The 23,829-nt window shown below is 44.3% G+C and overlaps 1 protein-coding gene across 1 annotated transcript in view; it reads right to left on the reverse strand.

Annotated features, from left to right (window-relative positions):
* Positions 1-23,829, reverse strand: part of cdon (cell adhesion associated, oncogene regulated) — a 32,046-nt gene that overhangs the window by 7,674 nt on the left and 543 nt on the right. The window contains exons 2-12 of the mRNA XM_041047033.1: positions 10,689-10,827; positions 9,592-9,870; positions 8,930-9,076; positions 8,396-8,539; positions 8,026-8,316; positions 7,664-7,933; positions 4,266-4,528; positions 3,592-3,766; positions 1,953-2,069; positions 1,075-1,278; positions 300-481 (exon numbers count right to left, since the gene is read on the reverse strand). Of these exons, the coding sequence (XP_040902967.1) occupies positions 300-481; positions 1,075-1,278; positions 1,953-2,069; positions 3,592-3,766; positions 4,266-4,528; positions 7,664-7,933; positions 8,026-8,316; positions 8,396-8,539; positions 8,930-9,076; positions 9,592-9,870; positions 10,689-10,761 (2,145 nt within the window). The 5' untranslated portion in view covers positions 10,762-10,827. The remainder of the gene's footprint in view (positions 1-299; positions 482-1,074; positions 1,279-1,952; positions 2,070-3,591; positions 3,767-4,265; positions 4,529-7,663; positions 7,934-8,025; positions 8,317-8,395; positions 8,540-8,929; positions 9,077-9,591; positions 9,871-10,688; positions 10,828-23,829) is intronic.

Raw genomic sequence — 23,829 nt, forward strand, 5'->3', positions numbered from 1 at the left:
ATGAATACATCTGAAATTCTAGCAATATTGTGTATGCACAACTACAGTAAGTGTCAAATTATTACAAGACAGTTCGGGTTCACCGCTGTTCTCACTTCCAAAAAAAGTTTGTTTAAAACCCTCATGATCATGTTCTTTCCCTGTCTGACTTCTATCCTGCAATGCTGCTTGTTTCACCCATTTCAGCATCTAACATGTTGAGTAAAAGGTTATAATTACTGAGAGGAATAAAGGACTCAAGTAAAGTATCTATAAACATGTTCCTCCTGCAGCATAGTGAGTGTCAGTGGTGTACTTACAGTCCAACGCAGCATGATCTGCGTGTCGCTGATTGCATCTGTGGATGAGATGTGAGGTCCGATCACAGGACGGTCTGCCATACGTGGGCTGGCTTGTGGCACCTGATACGGCTTTGAGGGAATGCTGTGGGGACTCTCGCCATACATGTTCATGGCTACGACACGAAACTTGTAGGTGGAGCCTGAGAAAGAGACACAATGAGAAAGGCCATGTTACAGTACAGTGATGCTGTAACTGAACAGCATTCATAGGCATCTATCAATACATCATATCTGGTAATGGTGATCCACACGTCAGCTCTGTTACTGAGTCATTTTAGTTGTTTAGCTGAACTTGAGAGGTGCTGGAGTGTAAACAAATCCTTGTTGCTTTGCTCATGGCAGAAATGAATTGTAATTGTATACAAAAAAAATCTTGTTGTTCCGTCCCAAAGCAATGATCGCATGCCTCAAACCCTTTGGAGCAATACTTATCTGTCACTAACTGACTAAAATAGTCAAAAATTAACTGGATGAATGAGCCACTCTTGTATGCAGCAGTGAAACAGGTAACATCAGTCTGGATTATGGCTGACTGACCATAATCTAGATAGAAAAATAAAGTTAGGATAGATAAGCAAACTAGTCACCTGATGATCATTTGAGATCTGTGTTTTTTTTTGGTCCCCAGTTTTTCTTACTAGGCAAAGGATCAAGAAACTCTTATCTGGGCTGAAGAATCATGTCATGCTTCACTGGACTGTAGAGAAAAGTTTTGAACTATGTAAAAGCTCACCAGGCTCCAGATTGCGAACTTCCACAGACAGTTTGAGAGGTGAGATATTATCCGCAGCCACAACCCACTCAGCACTACGGCCGCGCCTGTACTCAACGCGGAAGGCTGTGATCGGAGAGCCGCCGTTCGCTCTTGGAATCCAGGTGACATACACCGAACTTTCAGTCGCCATTGAGATGGTGGGGCGATCAGGGGCCTCAGGCACTGGGACAAAGAGGAATAAACTTAGAGCAGTGCAGACTTCTGGGAATCCAATTAAAAACACACAGAGAGCAATAAGAACTGGCAACCGTCGCCACTGCGTCCCATCTCATGTGAGGACGGAACAAGTTCACAGAGAAGGAAAAACAGGAAAGAATACACATCACAGTAAAGTGGCATGCTGCGGAGGAATGTGTACTTACTGCTTGGGCTCTTAGCCACAAAGTTAGAGAGGGCAGGAGAGAGTAAGAGAGGGAGAAAAGAGGGTTAGTGAAAAGACTAATGTGAGTTTCAGTGAAAATAGGCTTGTTTGTAATTCGAGTAAAACATGCACACGCGCACACGCACGGATAGACACACTCAGATCTGACCCTGAAGCCGTGTGAAATCTCACAGCTTTCTGCTTACAGCATCCTTCATCCAAAGAGTCATGAAGGGGTGTCAACTATCGTTTCGCTGTTTTTACTCAAAGAAACAGAACAGGCCACATCTAAACATTAAGTTTGGAGATCTATCCAGCACTGTCTGGTCATGAACTCGACAATAACTATGTACATGACAGAAAGCCCCACTACTTCCTCATAAACAGCCCACGATCGACATCCGTACACAGTCCAGCAGCTGCAGCGACAAAGTTTTGCGAGTTTGCAGACAGTCCTTGATTTTTCTACATCTACCTCTGTCGTGTATGATGACTCCAAAGTGTGTGTTGGGGGTCTTGTCCTCCGGAGCTTTGGGGGGCATTGAGACAACAGGAGGCTTGGACGGATTCTTGTTGGAGGAGGTGCTCTTTTCTGAGAGAGAAAAAAAAAGGAAAGCTGGGAGTAAGAAAACAAGGCCCAACAGGTCTTCAGGGCTATCAGTTCCACCAAAAGCACATGGAACAGCTCCGGATGTTGGCTCTGAAATCTAAAATTTCCTCCTGGTTTTTAGAGCTGTTCTGGTTTTATCAGGGTGGGTTTCAGGTTTCTGTCTGACAACTCTGCAGCCACAACTTAACTGTGTAGTTGCTTGGAGGAGTGTGTGATGTGAGCCTTTATCCACTTTTCGAAAACAGAACAGGGACATGAAACTTGATGATAATTTCATTAAAATGATTCTTAAGATAAAAGAACAACAATTTAAATGTTTGTATATTTAAACAGGGCTGTAGCTACCACTGAGGACACAAAGGTCATGCCCTTGTTACTGTTTCTGGGTATTTGAGGTTTTTAATGACCTCAGAAAACATTTTCATTCTCCAGTTACACACACATTATATGTGGTGGCTTTTAAAGGCTTCTGTTGATATTTTTTTTTTTAATTTGACTCTTTTCAGGCAAAAAAAAAACCCCATATATATGCAATTTAGACCAAAACATTCACAGACCTTATATGAGGATAAGTCAAACATTTTTCAGGAAGGTACCATCGTTCTGGAGAGTTTGAAGCCACATCTGGACATTAGAGCCTGGTTTTGGATTGGTTGGCCTTTTTTTTTTTTTTTTGGTTCAGCGACATTTTGAAAAAGAACCACCCTTGGGATACAATCATATCCGTGGTTTTTGGCAGTATTTTACATATTTCTGAGCAGGGAACATTTTTTCAACCCTGCTGTGGTATAGGATTATTGTTAGTTTCTGGAACATTTGCGGTTGTTCTTATTTTTATTTGTCTCAAAAACAAAAAAAATCCTTGATTATCATGATTGTATTGAGGATTATAATTGGATAATGTGCTGGAAGTAATCTACTCTCAGATACAGTACCTGCCTGTATATAATCCATTTTTAATTACTCAGCAGTTATTTAGTGATGCAGTGTGATAATTTTATGGTTTGGTGTATCCACTTATCCTCAGCTTGTTTCTGCGTCTACTTCAGTTTCTGATCTTTCTCAGTCCAACACTGTGAACTGATTTCATAATGTGATCTATGGATTTGCTCTGAAGGTAGAAACATAAATATCAGCCCAAAAAGCTACAGTTGATCATCTTACACCCCCAACTTCAAAATGCAGAAATAAATTTCTTCCTGAACGTCTGCTGAACGTCAGTGCAGAAAAACTGAGTCCAGAAATGAGCAGATGCTCTTTAACTCAGAGGAACTGACACCAAAACTTGACATTTACTGTTGATGTTTTAGGCAGCTGAAAATTTTCATCGTTCTCTTGAAAAATGGGGGAAGTGGTGTCTTCCAGTGGTAAGCTATTCCCAAGAATATGACAAGAAACACTAAACAGGCTAATGCACACAGAAATTGCAGTTACACTGCTAATAACTGTTATTTTACAGCAGCGTTTGAGTGTTTTTTTGTTATGAGCCAGTGGTTGGACTGACCCTTGCCGGTGCGGAAGGTGAGCATGGCTGGTTGGCCGTCGCCTGCTGAACTTCGAGCCACCATCAGCACCTCATAGAGACTGGAGGACTCCAGCTCTGACAGCCGCAGGGTCTTCTCGCTGCCAGGGACACGAACTGTATGCCAACTCCCCACCACTGTTCCCATTTCATCGACCTGACACGCAGACAGACACAGACAGACGGCCACACACACACAGAGACAAATACAAACACATGACTCAAATTGACAGAGAGAAAAACAAAATCATCTGTGAGTCTAAAGTCCTCTATACTTCAGTCTCTTTCCGAGCCTGAATAACGACAGGGAACGGCCTCAAGAACAATGCCTGTGAGATTTCTGTCACAATTTCCAACTCCAGCAAAATTGAGTCCTGCTGCCAACAAAGTCTTAACCAGTATCGCTGCAGTTTTATAGTCAGGGTGAGCTTATTACTGAGGCAAACACAGGATTTTAAAGAGGAAATGACCAACCTTTCCGTCAGTCCGGGTCCTGGCCCTACCTTCTTTATTTAATGAACAAACAGCATTCGCTCATTCTCAGTTGGTTTAGTGCAGGACACTTCAGGGAAAGGTCGTGCATTTGTGGTCAAACTGAAATCCGTCTTTAAGACAATGGCAAGAAAGTAGCTAAATGTGGCAGTGGGTATTTTTACCTTACGGTATTTGACAAAATAGGCGATGATTGGACTGCCTCCATCACGCCCCGCCCTCCACTCCAGGTCGTACATGTCAGGCTTGTGAGTCTGCGGCGGGCTGATGATGATCGGTGCCTCAGGAGTGGGATAGTCACCGCTCCTATCAGCTGGTAGGTTGATTGTGTCGCCCACGCCTTCATCATGGCCCTCGTCGCTTTGCATGGGATGGAGAGATGGCGAAGCCTCCAGGAGCACACTGGCAGTGGAGCCCAGCTGCGGATCTGTCGGTGAGAAAAACTGAAATATAACTGGGGTCGCAATGATATGAGTTCAGTCAGATACATTATAGTTTTAAAAAAATAAAGCTGCTGAAAAAAATAAAAAGGCCTCTACACAAACATTTCTTTGTCTAGATAAAACTAAAGTGACCAGTCTAAATGTCTAAATATTTAGAGCAAATGTCTAAACCTCTTCTCCAAGTGTAAACATCTCCACAAAGACTTTTACATTTGTGAAAAAAGACAATTTTTTTTTTTTAAGATTTGTTGCTGTGAGTTTGGAAAGCCATTTAATTTTGGGATTATGCAAACTAACCTTACTACGTGTTAGGAGTGACAACCAAACAGATTTAGTTATTGCAATCAATTTTTCAGCTCTAAAACATTTTTGTATGACAATATATTGTTACATCCCTAAATTCCTGAATCATATATGAACACTGCAAAATAAAAAAAATCTAAATAGCATACTGTATTTCCTGCATAAGATGACAGATGTATTCCATTTTTACTCTGTATTATATAGTTACTTAAGAACCTGGTTATGCTGAGTTTAGGAAACCCATTGCTGGAAAAGCGCAATGCAATAAAAGCTGAAGCAAAGGCACCAGTGTTGCTCAGTCAGTGACTAACAGAGGTGGACCACAGAGGACAACCAGTGCTGGAAAGTTTTACATTTGGAACAAGCCTTTTAATCTACATAACATAACGAGGAAAAAAAACCCTGGCTCTCTGCAGCACTACATAATCATGCTTTGTTTGTTTTTTTCATTAAATCTTCACCAGAGCCAGAGAAGTCCACCTGGGCAAATCATGCAAGCTGGGAGCCTTATTATGGCTGACACCGGTTTGGCAGAGCTCCGGGTGGAATTTTTTGCAGACGTTTGGAGGACACTGAGCACAGCCCACAAAGAGCGGGGACCTCTCGACTCTGTGCCACACCACCGAGGTCAAAGAGCGACATAACTGAATATTAAAATCTAAACAAGCGAATAAGGAGGTTAAAGCAGCGAGGCTTGCCACTGGGACACACTGCTGGGTCTAGTTTCGGGGTGTTTTAGGTGTGTGCGGCACCCGTTCACTTTGTAAAACAAACAGGCCCAGAGCTGGTAACACTAGACCTGATCCTGGGACTGCGGCCAGCTGCCACACATTCCACACGCCAACCATTAAATACCGGAGAGAATCAGACCCCAGCGCTACACCCAGCCCTACACACTCTCCTGCTCATTCCATCCCTCTGCCCTTCAACACTGCTGCCTCTCCACAGCACTGACTCATAGCTTAATCACAGACAGGGCTCCTCCTCCAACAGACTGATACAGGAGGATGCAGTTAAGGCCGCGGCATCCTCATGATGGAGAGGAGTGATATATCTTGCCTAAGTGCTACTACACCTGGACAGAGAAACGCTGGCAGGTCCTTCCCAGAAAAAGGTCAGTCCATTAGAGGAGAACACCTGGGAGTAAATGTGAGAGTAAATCACAAAGGATTACCAGCAAGGAGGGGGCAGCTGTGACTACGACTGCAACTAATGATTTTTTTTTTTTTCATGATGTATCCGTGAGTTTTAATTACTCAATCATTAAAATCAGAAAATAGTGAAAAAAGAGAGTTAAAGGCAGAGTCTTTAAACTCTTTTGCCCAGCAAGTCTAAAAACCAAAAACACCCTGTTTACGATCATTTAAACAGAGACAAGCACAGAATCTTTAAATTTCAAGAGATGGATGTGTGTTTTACATTTCTGCTCAATAAAAAAAAACTTACTAATAAATCATCACAACTGTCCAATGTCTGTCAATCAACTGATCAAATCATCTTTTCAGCACTAGCTGTTGCTCTAACGTAGCTGCTAGGTTTGCCATTTGGGAGCAGGGGAGCACAACGGGTGCGTCGAGGGGAATGGCAGGGAGGAAAGAGCCAATCATGTGACAGAATAAGGACACCACATGTCCCCTGTGGTACATCCCACTGAACGGATGAAAGCAGGGAGTTGTCACGGTGATGGAAACAATGATAGCAAACATATCTCAGATTGCTCTCTGTGATGAATCACAATAACAGACTGCACGCATCAGTGATACTGTTTACTTTGAATGGAAAGGGCATTTGATAAGCTCCGGTGCCTGGTACCTAAAAAACAATCGGACACAAATTGACCTCAGAGTGTTTACCTCTGCTGGGCATATCCTGCTTATCAGCTCCCCGTTCTGTTTTTGTGTATAAACGTGGTCTGCAGCAGTAGATTTTACTACTCATTCTTCTTCCTGCAGTCTGTGGAAAGGGAGCGACTGTTTTGCAGTGAAACCTCCTGATCCTGTCTGATTTGTACTCCCTATGTACCACATGTAGCTGTATTAATCATTCTGCAGATAGAGGGTCGAGCTGAGGAATGGGGCCCTGGCGTAGAGCGGCTGGGTTCGGGGGGGCGGCGTCTTTGGGGAGAGTGGTGGAGGAGGGAGAGGGTTGTGATGTGTTAATAAATAAAAGGCAGTTGTGTATGATGTTGACAGCTGGGTGGTCTGGCCCTCGTCATAACCCTCCACGGCTACTCCTTACATTCCAGCGTCCGGGGGCTTATCCCCGACGGCGTGCACAAAGCTCACTCTCATGCTCAAGCTCAGTTCAAGGCTCAGGAGGAGGGCGGCCTTAGCCAAGCCTCTCCTACCAGCCTCCGAAAAAACACACGCACACACTCACGGAGCGAGGACTCCCTGCAGATACAGTATGCGCAGGCCCTCAGAGACCCTGCCTGGTAAGATGCCTTGACCTTTTCTAACATTAGCAAGAACTTTTGTAACACTTAACAAAGATGTGTCTTTTCTGGAACTCCTCCCTTTGGTATCTGCAATGTCCTCAGCTCCACAGTCCTTCAGTGTTATGATACAAACGTGTTGTAAGGAAAAATAATGGTAAATGGTGTGAATTTATGTAGCACATTCACCCATATGCAATATCAGGAGAAGTTAGAGGTTTAGTGTCTTGATCAAGGACACTTCCAAACGCTCCCTGGAGGATCGAACTGGGAACCCGCCGATTACTAGATGACCACTCTACTGCCTGAGCCAAGCTAGTAGGTATTACTCCACAATAAACCAAAACAACAAATCAGTATAAGAGCACTAACGGAAATTTACCTGACTGCATCGTAAGCATTCCGTATGTCTGCGCTGAACCAATCCCGTTGTCCAGCAGACACTGATACACGCCGACATCCTGTGGTGTCACGTCTGTAATAACAAGTGAGGATCCAGAGATCTGAAAGCGTTGTGATAGGGTGATGGGATCAGCGTTGAACAGCCATGTGACGTTTGGGGAGGGGTTTCCTTTTGCTAGGCAGGTAAAACGAGCAGAGGAGCCAGGAGAGACGAGCTGGTTGCTCAGGCCCTCCACGACAGAGACAGGCTCTGTGGAGGAGAGAAAGGGAAAATTTACCTCACCATGACCATCTGCTGCTGCATCAGCACCCACGTAACTCCCTTTCTTGTCTTTTTCTTACCTAGAACTTTCACAGTGTAGTTAGCGCTGATCACAGTCCCCTGCTTGGTCTCAGCAGCACAGGCGTAATTCCCTTCATCGCTCCTTGCCACTGTTACAAAGGCCAGGTTGTTGTGCTGCCGTTGGTGAAAAGGCCCCGGTGTGACCTCCTTACCATTCTTAAACCATTTGGCTTCTGGCGCAGGACTACCAGACACAATACACTCCAGCGTCAGTGGCTGCGACTGCTGCACCGAGACAGTCGTTGGTGTGGTGGGGTAAACTATCCGCACTGGGGAGAGGGAGTCTAAGCCTAAACAAACAAATGAACCATGTTAGTAGATGATAAAATGCAGCTGAAATAATCTGAAATTAAATGTCATCAGACTTACGTTTCACTGATAGCTTGGTACCATGAGGCTGCATGACCGTTTCCCTAGTAACAGGGTTGAATGCACCACATTTGTACATGCCCTGGTGCTGGACTGAGGCAGAGATAATCTGAAGGTTTCCCGACGGAAGAACTAAATAGTCATCTGAAAAGAGGAAGATAAAGCAGTTTCAATAATAACGCAGACACCATGAGCAGATAAATAATATTAGGAGATATTACTAATATTAATAAATGTTGTGAAGCAGTAAATTTTCTGGAAATTCAACAAAGAAAACCTTTATAGATGAAATAACTAAATATAAATGTTTGAAAATCCTGTGAAAAAAAAAATCAGTGACACATCAAGAAACTTTATAACACTGACAAACCAGCAGTTCTACTCAACAAGAGAAATTAACAGTATAAACAGTAAAACATAATTTCTGAATTGCTGTTGTCTTGTATTATACGTCACATCACTAAACTCTAGTTAAAGCCATCATTCAGAAGACAAAAAAGAAACTGCACACTTGTTCACTGGTTTCATAAATACCTGCTGACACTTCCATCCACTCCCCTCGTACTCTTAGTCTAGGAAGAGCTGGAGGGACGCTGTGCGGTAGAGGACACTCTATAAAAGCAGTGCTGCCTTCCTGCACTGATAATGACCGCCGTCGCCCATCTTCATATTGTGAAATTTCTGCATGGACAGAGAAAAAGATGACTTCCGCAGTTAAACTGACTTTCTGTGCAGAGCAGGATACATTCAGTATGCGCTGAGTCTCTGCACAGTCAAGAATGAAGGCCAGCAGCGCTACTTGAGTTGTGTTTGTGTTGGATCACTGGGTTTGTTTATTGTTGCAGTGAGTGATTCTATTCAGCTTGATACAGTTGCATATCAGGGTCAACCCCTTAGTGTAGTGTCCAACAGCAAGCAGCATCCCAGCAGGAACATAACACACCACACAGGAAAGCCCAAGGCTCATTAAGGATACCGGTCAAGAGGCATCTGGAAGGGTGCCCGAGTAAAAACTCCTACTGCTTCCTTCCCCTCCGCCACTGAGCAGCAGGCAGCCGAGGACAGGCATTCTTTCTAAGTGTTCAACACTCACAAAATGGCCTTCCTTTTCTCAAGGCAACTTCCCCTCTTTCTTTACCCCCCTGCTTTGAAGTAAGTAGAAGTATGCACAGAAGGGAAATTTTCTGTATCCGTACCTGCTATGTCTACACGTGCGAGGCGGCTGGCGATGGCCGGCCCGTGGTCTAAGCGTGCCAGACATTGATAAATGCCAATATGGCTGGGCTTAAGGGAGGAGATGGTGAGGGAGCCCCCATTGAGCTCCACACCAGGCAGGGTGTCCTGGTCCAGGGGAAGGCCTCTGAAGCGCCAGGAAACTGTAGCTGATGGAGGACTAGCTAAGCAGTGCAGACGAGCAACAGAACCTTGACTCTGAACCAAGGAGGAAGGCTCAGAGCTGAAAGAGGGATATTGAGCTGGTGAGGAGACAAGAGCACAGAAGAACAGGTTCAGACGTTGCAATCAGGAATTTTGTCTTAGATGGTTTGTATATGATTTTCATGCAAACATATTTTTGATCATGGAAAACCACAAGACACCTTTGTCCCAGCAGACAGCAAATTCTGAGGAATATTAGCTGTGTTGTTTTTGCCATACAAATTCAAAAAAGAGTAAAACCATGTGGCCAGCACTGATGTCTTTATCCTTTTTCCTGATTAGGTTTGACTTTCACGAGGCACCAACCCTTGTTTTGTCTGCTGTGATGGCTGTCAAGCTCACCCTCTCTGCTTCTTTAACATTCTAATGTACAACAGTACAAAGCTACCCCAACACCAAATGTTTTGTACATTAAATGTATTAAAGGTGACAAACTGTCTATTTTTTGGCTTCTTGGGAGCAGGAAACTCCAGAGCAAGCTGGAAACAGAGCCCTCACATATCCAGCAGACACAGAGCAACATTAGTCTAGTTAACTTGCAATCATGTTTACGGCCATGTAAGGCCTTTTAGCTCTGTTTTGGTCATCAATAACAGCTGAAAAACATATTTGGTTCTTTAGCTGTTGGATGATCCACTTTCTTCAGGGTTTTTCACAGTCCCTTTGTTGAAATCAGCTCCTTGCTGCTTTTGAAACTGATGAAAGTGTAATTTGCTGCAAAGAGCTGCAACGTATAAATGTTTATGCATTTGTCACTATGAGCGATATCTGTGACACTGAAGGTTGTCCTTTGTCTTTTTTCAGGAAAATGGATCTAACCCCTCCTATCTCTGTAAAGAGCAGGACCACAACTTACATGAGCAGCTGATGAGCAGAGACTGGCTGAGACACAGCACAGTGGACAGGAGGACCCTTAGGCCACTGTCCATGGTGCACTTCGACCCCTGTCAGCAGCCGTGTTGCCCAGCACGTACGCCTTCGTCTGTTCAGCAAAACTGCAACACACAGAGGAGATAAGAAACTCGTCAAACCAGAGCTCTGCCTGGAGACATGACAGCACGCACATCAAGACAAAAGAAGAAGAGGACACAAAAGAAGAGGTGAGACAGAAATAAACAGCAACAGAGATTTCAGAGTTGGATCTGAATGAGGGAAAAAAATCCAGTAGATTCCAAATGAATCCTATATGGCAATCCTTTTAATCTTCACAACACATCCTCTTTACACACTCCTTGATCTCCACCTCCCACCCTCTCCTCTGACCCCTCTTCTCACCCACTTCAGTGTCTCCACGGAGGCTGGAATGTCCAGCCTCTCTGCCCCCTTGCTCCTCTCTCCCACTGGGCTGCAGGGATCTCCCGCTAATGGAGTGGCTGTGGAGAGACTGTCGCTTCACTCTTAATATCACTCTCTTGTCACACTGTGTTGCTTCCTCATAGGTTCACTGTAGCCTGAAGTGCAGGCTCAGACACACACAGGGAGACAAGAGAAGAGCCAAAGTGAGAAACAGAAAAGGAGTGGAGGGCACGTAATTAGGAGAATTCCTCTATCCTTTTCAACCCGACCCCCTCTGACTGCGGCACCTCCTCCTCCTTTTTTTAAGAGTAATCCGGGGAAGCTTTGATCCCAGGTTGCTGGTTGGTAACCAGGGTTTGAGCCTGAGGCCAGAAGGACAATGGCCGTCCAGCTGTGATATTCACACTGGCGCTTCAGTGGCTCGCAGACGTTCGCGGAAGGGCCGACCGGGGCTGAAGGGTGGGTCAAATTAAAAGGATGATGTCTGGGTGGGATCAGTGAAGCTGAACAGGTTTCTAACCCTCGTTTTTTTACCTAAACATTGTTTCATCTGCTGGACAATCAAGCAGGTCGATTTATTTGGTCTCCTCTCAAGGCTGCAGACAAGTTGGTCCCAGTGGACAAGTGAACAAATATTTTCTTTACTGTTATCACTATTTCTGTAAAGAAATGGTTAAAAAAACTGGACAGGGCATTTTCTTAGATTCAAAGTAGACCTCTTCAGATTGCTTTTAATAGTCCAAAACCAAAAGATATTCAATCTTACAAACATAAAACACAGAAAAGCAGCAAATGTGGGCAATCTAGAACAAGCAAATGTTCTGCATTTTGCTTGAACTGAACGATTAATCAACTATCAGTTATTTCAGCACAAGTTGTGAGTAATGCCAGGCAGGCGTTTGTTCCCCTGTGATCTAACCAATAAGACACAGATGCTTTATTCACATACTCATTCTCACTCTCTTCATCTTGCACCCTCTCTCTCTCAGAGGGCAACATGAGAGGAGGAGGAGAGAAGAGGCAGGAAATAATAAACTCTCCCAGCTCCTGGCTCACGCCCCATTCTCACCCTGAGGTCAAAGGTCAGGAAAGAGCAGAGAGAGGGTGAACCAGCGGGTGTCTGGTGGCCCTGGACCAGCCCCCGGAGGTCACCTCAAGCTCGCTCTCTCTCTCTCCCTCTCTCTCTCTCTCTCACACGCACACGCACACACACACACACACACACACACACACACACACACACACACACACACACACACACACACACACACACACATTAACAATCACTCCACACAAAACAAGTGCCTCAAATTTAACTAGATTCTGACTAAACTGCTACTTCAACAAGACTTTGACTTTACTACGAAATTACAACATACGACATTATGTATGTGGTGTGTGCTCTGCATTTCAGGCTCCAGTTGTGTGCATTCTCATTTAGGCAGATCAAACCCACATCTTGCAGGCTAGCGTTTCTCCATCCCACGAGTTGCAACAGGCCCTGCACACTGCCCCCATGTCATCAGTGGAAACTATCTTTCTCTCTCTGCCGGAATAATGATATATAATTACAATAATTAACAACAGTGCTATAAAAACGCACAGCCAAGAGCAGGCACATTGGCACATGGCACGGTGAGAAACCAGAGCTGATTCTGTAACTCCCTCTGTCCTTATCTACCTTTCTTTTTCTCTCTTATTTTAACCATTTTCCTCCTCCCAGTGGACGTAGCAGTTGGGCACTGCAGCTCCGACTGGGTGCCCTTGTGTAAACACACACACAGCTGCCTATCTGGCCCATCGATCTGGCGCAACGAGGAAACACAGGGGCATCATTCCTGCTTCTTATCTGTTTGGCTTTCCTCTGATATCCGCCACCATGAAGCCGCCTCAGTGGAGACAGACACTGTGAGGATATCTTGTATCCCTCATCAGAGAGAGTTGTCTCGATGCTGGCAGCAGCGGCTGCATGGAAAGGCAAGTCCTGCTTCCTCCGGAGCAGACGCCCAGACAAAAGCTGGAGTGGCCCTTTGACAAAGGGGAAGTCCCTGTCAAATGAAGCCTGATCAGCCTGAGAGCCGTCTCCTCTGGTCCACTGTTGATCTCCGGCCAGCCCACTCCCTCACTCCTCTGCTCTCCTCAAAACTCCAGACTATACAACTTAAAGGGAAAAAAATCCTTCGTTCCAGATTTCCTCCTCCTATCCCAAATCTGATCTTGTGTTACTCTCTGTTTTTGCACTTATGTTGAAGATGCATGGCCATTCTCAAAGCGGGATCGACCAGCTATAAATTGAAGAGACATCCTGCATACAAAACAGACTGCGCTGTTGAAAGCTGATATACAGACACAGGGACAGTTTATGAAAATAAATGAGGTTAGTGTCAGTGAGTTCAAGTGGAAAAGTTCCTATTTTTTGGGTGTGGGGGTTGACCCATGCATGTTTGGGAAATGTTTGACTGACACCTGACTTAACTGTGTGAGAGTGAGAAAAAACAGCTCTTCTTTGACAGTTGTATCTCCCTCTTAGTCTTTGCAGCTCAGTGTTTTGTATTTTATCTGTTATGCTCCCTTCCAGAGAAATCTATAGTAGAGGTGTAGTGTACCTTTGAGAGGCGGCATCTTTATTGATGCATCTTGGGAGTAATACAAAACTCAGACACAGGAATAGCACCATCTATCCCCATGTAGGACAAGAGGGATCCCTGGTGATGACACAGGAGAAAATAAACACACTGACAGGCTGGCCTCAGGGAAAGAGAAGGGGTTCAAGTTTTGAGGGGGGGTTAGCACCTGCACTTCTTTTTAGGCCTCTTCTCTGCAGGAACTACTTAAAGCCCCATCTGCCCCCATGCGGGGCTGGCCCATATCCCTGTCATATTGGGTAAACAGGGACAAAAGCAACACGGCAGAGCATCAAAGACCTGGAGGGCAGAGGAAGAACAGGTCACAACTGGTGCTGCTGACTGAGGCGGGGGCCTGGCCTCTCCGCTTCACACAACTGCACAGCTGAATGAAAGCCAACGGCAAACATCATAAAGCAGCTCCATCGCTGATCCGATAACAAGGGTCTGATCCCGACTGCTACGACAATCAATAACCGTGTGAAATCCAATAAATCTGAAGAATCTGAAAAAATAAAAATAAAAATAAAGAGAGAGAACTGCAACAAATGCCGAGGACTGAATGAAGCTCAGAGTCAGAGATAAAGACTTTAAGGGTGAGGGAGCAGTGGGGTGTAAGAGAAAGAGCAAGTCTTTTCTGGTATGATGGTCTAATCTGACATGTGTGCTGAAGCTGATTCACATGCTATACCCCAAACCTGTCTGCACTCGCCCCACATCTCACTGACAGAGGATCTGCAGCACACACATTCCTCAGCTCCACAGAGAGAGAGAGAGAGAAAGAGAGAGAGAGAGGGAGAGAGAGCACGACGGACACACAGAAAGAGACAGAGAAAGACACACACATACACTCTCACACACACACACACACACAAGAGATGGGAGATAAATTCACAAGAAGAAGAAGATGAGAGGCAATGGGGAAAAAACATACAAAAAGCTCTTTGGGAGAGAGGAGTAAAGGGAGATGGGGGTAGAAAGAGGTGAAACATTCACTGTGAGGTGAAAAGTTGCCAAGCTCCGACTCATTTCTCCTCCCTCTTTTTTTGGCTCAGAGATACAGACGTACAGATAATGGCTGAGTTCGCATCCACATCTGCCAAAAACTGACTGATGATTCAGCCTAACTACATTCAGCTCGGCCCAGAAACTTGGGAAGAGCCTCCCGAGAGAAGAGACTCTAGGGGACCATTATGGGCTTCTTCTATTGGTCTGTGTGAGCCCACTGAGGCAGCCTGGGGCCACAGAGGAAACTAATGAGTGGAAACACTGGGCCTCTGGTATGGCCTAACTTTGTCTGATTAAAGACTGAGACGTTATTAAAAGTGGGACAGACTTAGAGAAGGGGACTGAGCTAAAGAAAGGGAGGGAAAGAGAGAAAAAGAAAGAGAAGACATGATTTGGAATCAACTGAGAGAATTAGGAGGGTAAAGAAGAGAGGTTCTTTTTGTTTTCCCTTGAGAAGTGGGGAGAAAATCACCTTCGGGGGGGTTTAGTCAATCCATCATACAAAATGTCTGAACCTGACATCCTGCACAAAGTTAGAAGAAGTGCGAGTGTCCTCACTAAATCATTTAAACTGAGTGTAAGTGTGCAGAAGACAAATGTGATACATATTCAAGGACAGTCTGCTTTCCAGACACTGCTGTCTCTCTGAGTGTCTGTAGGAGGACAGAGCATCAGCAGTCCTGGAGGCAAAGGGTGACGGCAAGGCCAAGCGGGTCCCAGAACTCGGTGACGCCGCTGCCCTGACAACACCACCGTGGTGTGGGATCAGACGAGAGGAGGAATGAAAGGAGAGGCCCCGGGGATCAGACAGTCACATCCCACAAAGCCCTGTTTACCAAGGACACACATCTCCCTCCCCTCCATTCCTTCCCCCCAATGCCTCAGTTCACCAAAGCCCGACCCTCCCAAAGTGCCAGGGCCGGGACCTGGGAGACAGCGCTAATTCTACCCTGAGGCTTGTTGGCTGAGGACACAAACAGGGAGCTGAGAGGGGAGAGAAAGGGAGGGAGGTAGAAAGATTGAGACAGAGGGAGAGAGAGCAGGGACTGAATGGTACAGTATGTAAGACCCATCTTAATTGGAGATTGTTCTGCAATGTCTTGTTTTTCCTGGGAATCTGTGAGGGGGAGGGAAAGGAGGGTGGGGAGGTATGGTTGTTTCCCAAGGTCCTGAACAGCGGGATTAACCACAGGGGCGAAACTCAATAGCAGCCTCGGACACTGGAAACAGATCCCCGGGTATCGCCACCATACAAGTCCACCTCGAGACCTTTTGCAAAGCGCATGTAACTAACAACCCTTCCCCATTGTCGAAGCTCTCTGGGCCCTTCCGGCTGATTTCACAGGCCTTTCAGCCCACAGGGGAACGTCTGCTCGGATGAAAAGGTAATTCTGATGGAAAGGAGGAATGCACAAGAAGGCCCTCTTGCCCGCGGGGTGTGTTATAACACTGATCTCCAACATGTGCCAGGAGACTGATTCATCACGCCAGGTGAGAGGGGAGCTGGGATAGTGCAGCCATGGCACTCGGGCAGAGGAGGAGGCTGCAGATTCGCATTCCTCAATATCAACCTCGATTAGGAAGATGAGAGGAAAACACACTGATGCAGGGGAGGAAAAAATTATCTTAAGTTTGCCAAATGTCCACCTTCTCTGGGGGGAGTCAAGACAGTATCTGTTTTTAAATGCTGTTGCGTAGGCTATGAACTATGGGCATGCAGTTATCTGAACCAGCTGCCCCCACTCCTTCTCTCCTCAGTGCAGCAGCCTCCCGTCCCTCCCCAGCTCTCCTGGATTCCATCACTGCCTGTGTCTCTACGGCAACAAGCAGCAAAGACGCAGACAACAGTTTCTGTTCAGTCTCCTCCTGATAGGTCCCTGGCTGCCGACCAAAAGCACTTTCAAACTAAAACATATATTAAATAATGTAATTTCAAACATGTGCAACAGAAACAAATTGGCAGGGTGTCCAAACAGATACTAACAAGAAACTCCATTTTACAAAGTCAGTATTTAAAACCGAGGTGCTTACAGGGGTGTTTGCCTTCTCGTTGTTTGTCACTTGAGAGGCGTGAGAAAGAAAGTACACACAGAGTATTTTCATTTCTCAGAGTGATAAATTGACTCTGCAAATATAATGGAGCAATGGTCATATATTCAGTGGGAGGAGGCGGGGGGGGGGGGGGGGGGGGGTTTCACGGGACAAAAAGGCTTGCCTACAAAAACCTGAACTCCACAGCTAACCAGCAGAACAAAAACAAACACATGTAAAAAGGTTAAAATATAATTAGTCTTCTTCACCAATTCCACAAATCTCTTGCAAAAACCCAAACAAACAATCCAGCTCCCTTGTATGAACAAGTCTGAGGACCTACAAGATAAATATGCAGTCCCAAACAGTGTGTGTAAACGCTTTATTTAGTTTGTCTAAATGTTTATCCGTCTCGCCTTGTAACACTCCACGCTTGTTGTGCGGCAATCGAGTGATCGCAAAACAAACTTGGTGGTGATACATCAACACACACATCATCTGAGTTTCCACTTCTGGCTCTTGGTCAAATCATAAAAACCTCTCCGACATGTTTAGGGCCCAGGCTGCTCAATGAGCGCTGGAGGTGAGAAGAGCTTTTGGCAGATGACGTAGTGCTCTGATGTGCGCCAAGAGAAACACAACCTCATGACAACAGCAAAACACAGCAATAATACAGAAACCATGGCGTATGCTAACTCAGTGCATTCTTTGTGTAGGTTTGTGTGTGTTTGCTACTATGTAAGAGCACCAACAGAGAGATGACAGCAATTTATTTTACTTGATTAAAGTCAGTCAAAGCAGAAATGTGTTTCCATCTACCACAGGGCATAAATATACACTGCACTATGCTGAGCATCTGCTCCATCTCAAAAGATTCCCAGAACAATGCAGAAGGCTGGACCAACCATGTGTTTGAGCCTTCTGACTTGAATTCCTCCGCTCACATTGAATATCTTTTATAAATAAGGAGTTCCGTTGCTCCCTAAGGGGCCACATCTTGGAGGAGGGAAGGCCCAAAATGGCACCCATAACCACAAGCCTGGAGGCAGGCAGCAGCAGTACCCACACTGCCTCACACTCTGATCTGGGAGAAAAACAGCCCTTCAAACAAGCAGCCTGTTTGTCAGCCGGAGGGGAGTGCCAGCCACTAGTTTTGCCTTAATATAGTCTTGCTGATCCTTGTGCTGGCTTTTCAACAGCACACACATTCTGGTTCGCAAAAAAAAAAACCATGTCAGATGTGACTTATTGGTTCAACATTTGAAATAGAAAGCTGCGGTTGCTCACAGTTTCAAGAAGAAAAGACTCTAACTCTTGGGGCCTGCGCTGAGGCAAAGGACTAAGTCAGGCATATTTAGTAGGGTCAGTTGCAGGAAGGGAAAAAGAAATGAATCTTGCAAACAGGAAGACGCTGAGGATGCAAAAAAAAAAAAATCCCCTCACATGTTCTGAAATACTTTGCAGTGAGAGCTGTCAGCAAGGGTCCGGTTCAGAAGTTCACTCCCTGAAATCTTCCCCAGGGCTGAGGAGTCATTAAGAAAACTACACAAGACAAGGCTGCGGAACAATGGGTCTCATCGTGTATTTGCCTGACAATTATGAGAAAAATAGTTGTTTTTGGAAAGAGGCGAGTGCTGTGCGAAATGCCACGTTGAAGCCTCCTGGGGAACTTTTTGTTCCCTCTCATACATGCGGTGTCCTGCATCCCGTTGGAGGCACATATATATACAGCTACACAAGCCAAAAAGCAATCCTGGATTATGAGAATATAATAAAAGGCATCTACAGAAAGTAACAAACGTCAAACCATAAGGCAAAAAAAAGAACCTGCAGTTGGCTTCAAAGCGGCTCAGGACCTATTCTGCAGTCTGTCATAGTCGTTTGGGCTTTTCATCAGAGCCTACCAGCTACATATAAGATCTGATCTGAGCCTACAGCACATCATTTTTTCCTACAGTAAAAGTCTCAGTCTCTATCAATGTGGGTCTTTATGTGTCACACAAACTGCTCTTGACCATCTGCTGTTGAGGTATTTTCATTATCTGTAGCCGCATGCACAATGTGTTTTTTCTCAAACCGCTGTGTGTGTGTGTGGTACTGGTTTATATTCCCTTATCATACTCAGCTCACGGACATATATATTTAGTCGAAGCCTGTATTTCAGTTACATTAACAGAAAACAAATCATGTTCAGAGAAGAAGCAGACCTCCTCTCTCCCTGCCTATCTCCAGCCTGTACAGCTTGGTCCCACTGCATTTCAGTGGCTGGCTGGAACATCTGTTTCTGCTGCTCTAAAAACTGTTTGTTTGTCTTAACAATTACGCCCTGATGTTTCTCATTTCATTTCTCAAATCTCTCGAAAGTCATTATCCAGTTTCAGGTCCTTCAAGGTTCTGAATTTTTAGAAACTCAATACGACCATCTGTTGAAAGCTGGTGTATACATCGGGCTACAGTGAGCTCACCTTTGACATTTCAGACGAGTAGTACCGGAGGAAGCACGCAGCCTATCTGTAACCTCCTGGAGTAACATGCTTGCATAGTACAGCGAGTCAGCGCCGGGCTGTTTGGATCATCTGTCAGAGTCGGGGGACATGGAAGAAGCGGGGAGGGGGTCCCACCGAGAGACGTATGCGTTGTGTAGTTAAAGTAATGACAGTGTGAGCTCAGAGCAGATAAGAAGTGCTACTAATGGCAGCTCCATGTAAACACGAGTGACACCTTCAGCTACTGCATTTGCCTTCATGGCTACTTCAACACAGCTTCAATTTAACCAATTCAACTCACAGCTTGTCCCTAGAATAAACTTAGGGAGGGAAAGTAAGGGTGGAAAGTAAAGTCAATTTTTGTTAGCACTGCAGCTGCAGGGTGCACTCACCAACCCAGCAGTAACAAGAACTCAAACTCTTTCTCTGACCTGCCCATCTTTCCCATCAACCCCCTGCTCATGGCTGCTGGGCGTTGTCAATCAGCACCCCCTGGCTCCTTGAACATGGGGGCTGTTTGGCAAGTTGCCCAAAACTCCCCTCTGTCCATCTAATGGGGCCTGAGCTCTGCGTCTGTCCTTGACGAATGGGAGCTGAAGCTCGCAGAGTAAAGGCCAGCATTAGAAAATGGGAAAAACTCTGCAGTATGACTCAATGCCTGAGCAATGAGAGTAAAAGGAGCGCTATGTGTCAGGAGTTCAAAACAAGCCAGGTTTAAGTTTGGGAATAGTTGCTTGGCAGGTCAAACGTCAACCTTACAGTCCACTAAATTCTGCTTTATTATTCTAAGAAGCTGAAATGGATTAGCTATCAGAGATTTAGAAAATGAGCAAGACTTAATTCTAGCAGTCACAATATTTGTGAGGATGATGAAAAACAAGGTGGCTGCTTGAAATTCAGATTTCTCTCCCGTTTTATGACTCTCAGAACATTTTTCTCGGCCAAAGGTTGATCTTTTGGAGCAATAATATGACAGATTACAGCGCAAAACCAAATAAACAACCAAGCCACACTGTGATTTAGGTTTTAAATTCACTTCCATTCACTTAAGGCCAGGACTGAGGTTTGCTGCCTGGCCTCAAATCTGCATGGCCTAGAAAGCAGGAGAATGTGGGAGGTGCCCAAAATATACTTTAGTCACCCATTTAGACACACCCTCTCCCACCACACTCACCTCAGATAGACATTCATCCACTTATCCATCTCTGACATGCTTTAGAAGTAGGGTTGCAATGGACAAATGGGTTAGTTTGGGACAAATGGGTTAATTGTCATCTTTAAAACTATTTTGTCCAACCAAACTGTCCAAGATATAAAATGATATAAAACAGAGAAAAGTATTACGTACTCACATCTGAGAAGCTGAAACTGACGACTGTTTGGCACTTTGGTTTGAAAAATGACTTCTCAACTTTGTTGTCAGTCAGTTGATCAGCTAATCGACTAATCGTACACAGCCTCACTTCCTGGTTTTACCCAAATTCAACAATCATTTGTCAGTGTTGAAGCACATGTGCTTGTGTGATTATAATACTGCATCAGAAAAATCAAGAAAGCCATTATGAGAGCAGGGGCTGGTATCATTACACATGCTTACATTCAAATTGCCCACTTAACATAGTTCTCCTACAGCAACATGTGTTTATCATTAGCCAGCACCCTAATGGCTCAAACATTATTCGAACTCGCTTAATGGCATAGTTGTGCTTTGTTCGGGTCTGTCTGATAAGAGTCGGGCCACTAATGGTTTATTAATTTCCCTACAAGTCACAAAAACACACTGTGAAAACAAAAAAAATGATTCTGAGGCTCTGTTGTTGTCTGATTCAATCACATTCCCATTCCTGTGGGGGAAAATCCCACACATTAACAACATGGTTAGTTATACTAAAAATACTCCACGGGTCCACCTTAAAATCAGGCATCTAAAATCCAGTAATGTAGCTTGGATTTCTGGGTCTGTTTTTGTCATTCAAAAGAGTAATGTTTTCACTTTCCATAAAAAAAAACTGCTTAATATAGATATAGCATGATGCCATTTTAAAATATTTCCAGCACGCGACAGAGGACAACTGACAGCAAAAGCATCTTTCTGTAATTTAAAACACATCTGTAAACATCATATGTGGGTTGTCAGTCATTCAAAATAAAAGAGTAAGAGCCTCTTTCTATAGACTCTTACAGTGATGAAGAGGCAGAGAAACCAGTTTCTCCACAGACTGACCTAAGTGCAACTCAGCCACAGGACACACTATGGTTACAGCGAGGGAGAATAGTATTAAAAGAAATCATAGAGTGAATTAAGTTAAAATGAAGCAGGGTGAAAAAAAAAAAACAAAAACAACAAAAAACTCAACAAAACCTGACAAAAAAAGCTGGAACAGACTCAGTATCTAAACCTGAGGGAGGATCTCTCCTGAGCGCCGTCAGTGTCCAAGCATGAACACAAAGGGCAAATCTCTCTCTGCCCCTGTCAAAAGCTCACCCAATATTGGGGAGCACTGAAAGGATTTGAAAGCCATCGGAAGTGTCTTCTTGTCCTCCATGGACGCAACAATGCATGAGCAACTGTTTGAACTTGAAAGTGTTTTATCTGAGAGCAGCCATGTGTGTCCCACTGACTGGATGTCATGCATTCGAGAGGGATTCAGGACTTTGTTCTCAATAACTTTTAAGTGTTCACTTTTCTGAGAGTTACCCGCATGTAACAAAAGTCCCTGTGAAGCTCTGATGATAGGGGTGAATGGCAGACAGAGGAAATTACTTGACGGAAAAAAAAGTGACAAACTTGTCTCTGCAGTAACATCGTTGCTATCACTTTCACTCTGTCACAAGTTTTATTTCTGCTCTGAAAAGCAATCGCAATCACCTCACCCTAAACAGAATATTTACAGTCCTCAACATTTATATTTCAGCTTACATTTAAATATGAACTCTGTATGTGTTTTGTGTACTTTACAAATTTTCTGTTTAGCAGCAAAAGTCCAAACTAACTTCACTTATTTGCATTCAAAAAAAAAATTCTAACAATACAGATGAATTTTAAGTTTCCTAAAAAGTTTGTCTGTGACAAAAAAAAATTTGAGTTTCATGGTGTCATCTTCAAAGTTCCTGAAATGCAGCAGAGCAGATCACAACACAGCAAGACCTGAGTACAATAAGCTCAGGCACACAAGTGCACACTCAGCCCTGAACTGTTAGCAGTGACAAATCAAACATATTTCTTGTTTTGGGGATATTTTTCACATCGAGAGGAACAGTAATACGCTCCAGAAACGTGAAACTGAGTTGATAAGAACAAAGCACAAGCTGATTGATAATCTCGAACAGACAACACTCACACTTATGCTTCTTTTCTTTTAGCAGAGCTTTTAAAGAGTCCCCTTTGCCTCTAGTGCTTTTATCATTTCAGAAACCAAACTAATAATTTATCCCAAGTCAAAAATTAGTAAAAAGCTTGTTGCCAGACCGTGAACAACGACACCTTCATTCAAGCAGGCAGGGACAGTTGCTTTTGTTTGCTTTGCAAAGTGATTTGTGCACTTGCCAAATTTTAGAGCAATACTAACATGGATTTACCAAAGCAACATTTATGACACCCTCAGGGGATTTATCTAAAACAATAAAGGCTCTCTGTCTTTGGAAAGAGGAAAAAAAAACCTTCAAAAAAACCTTCAAATATTAGTCTAAGCCACCATGTTTCTGCACAGTGGTAAATGTGGCAAAAGAGTTGGCTCCTAAAGTAGATCCATAATAAAAAGTATAACTTTAGAACAAAGTAATGTTTCACATATTCCCCTCCATTTTCACCTTTTATGACTGTGACACCAATGTGTCAACCAAGGGACATATTTGCCATTTCTAAAAATGTTCTTTCATCTTTCAAAGCTGAAATGCAGCCCGCAGGCCATCTGTTTTCAACTGGGATGTTAAGTGAAGTGTCGCTGCACAGAAACTGTTTACCAAACAAATATTTAGGCATTTTTCTTGTATTTCATTCACTTCACAGACAACAGAGCTGAGCTGTGTCGGAATGCAGGAAAAAGAGCAGATAACTGCTGAATAATGATGCTACTTTTTGGATTCTTTTGTTGTATTTTAGCAAAATACAAAGCATGGTCTTACACCAAAATACAGCTCAGTCTTGAGGATTTTCTTGTCCTGTCTGCAGATTTTAATCTAACAAATCTGAAACCTGAAGTCAATAAAATCCAGACTATAGCAGAACATCAGGTTCTGACACTTCATAGCAAACTATTCTGCACAAATCAGATTTTCACTAATCAGAGTGTAGTCGCTGTAATGAAGAAAACGTGGACAGTTCATTTATGGATATACACAAACATAGTATTAATTTCCGTACACGGGCGCCCCCGTTTACCAGACTGCCACAGAGACGGCGCACTTACTGCCACTCCGCGCCGCTGCTCTCCACTTTCACCACAGCACAAAGTCAGGAAAACACGGCAACGTTTGAGGAAAAGATAAACCGGCACAATGGAGTCCTCTCTTTTTTTTATCTTTTGATTTCCAGGGAAGCCCAGCTGGCCTG

Source organism: Toxotes jaculatrix, chromosome 9, assembly GCF_017976425.1.
Source record: "Toxotes jaculatrix isolate fToxJac2 chromosome 9, fToxJac2.pri, whole genome shotgun sequence".
Taxonomy (NCBI): Eukaryota; Metazoa; Chordata; class Actinopteri; family Toxotidae; genus Toxotes; species Toxotes jaculatrix.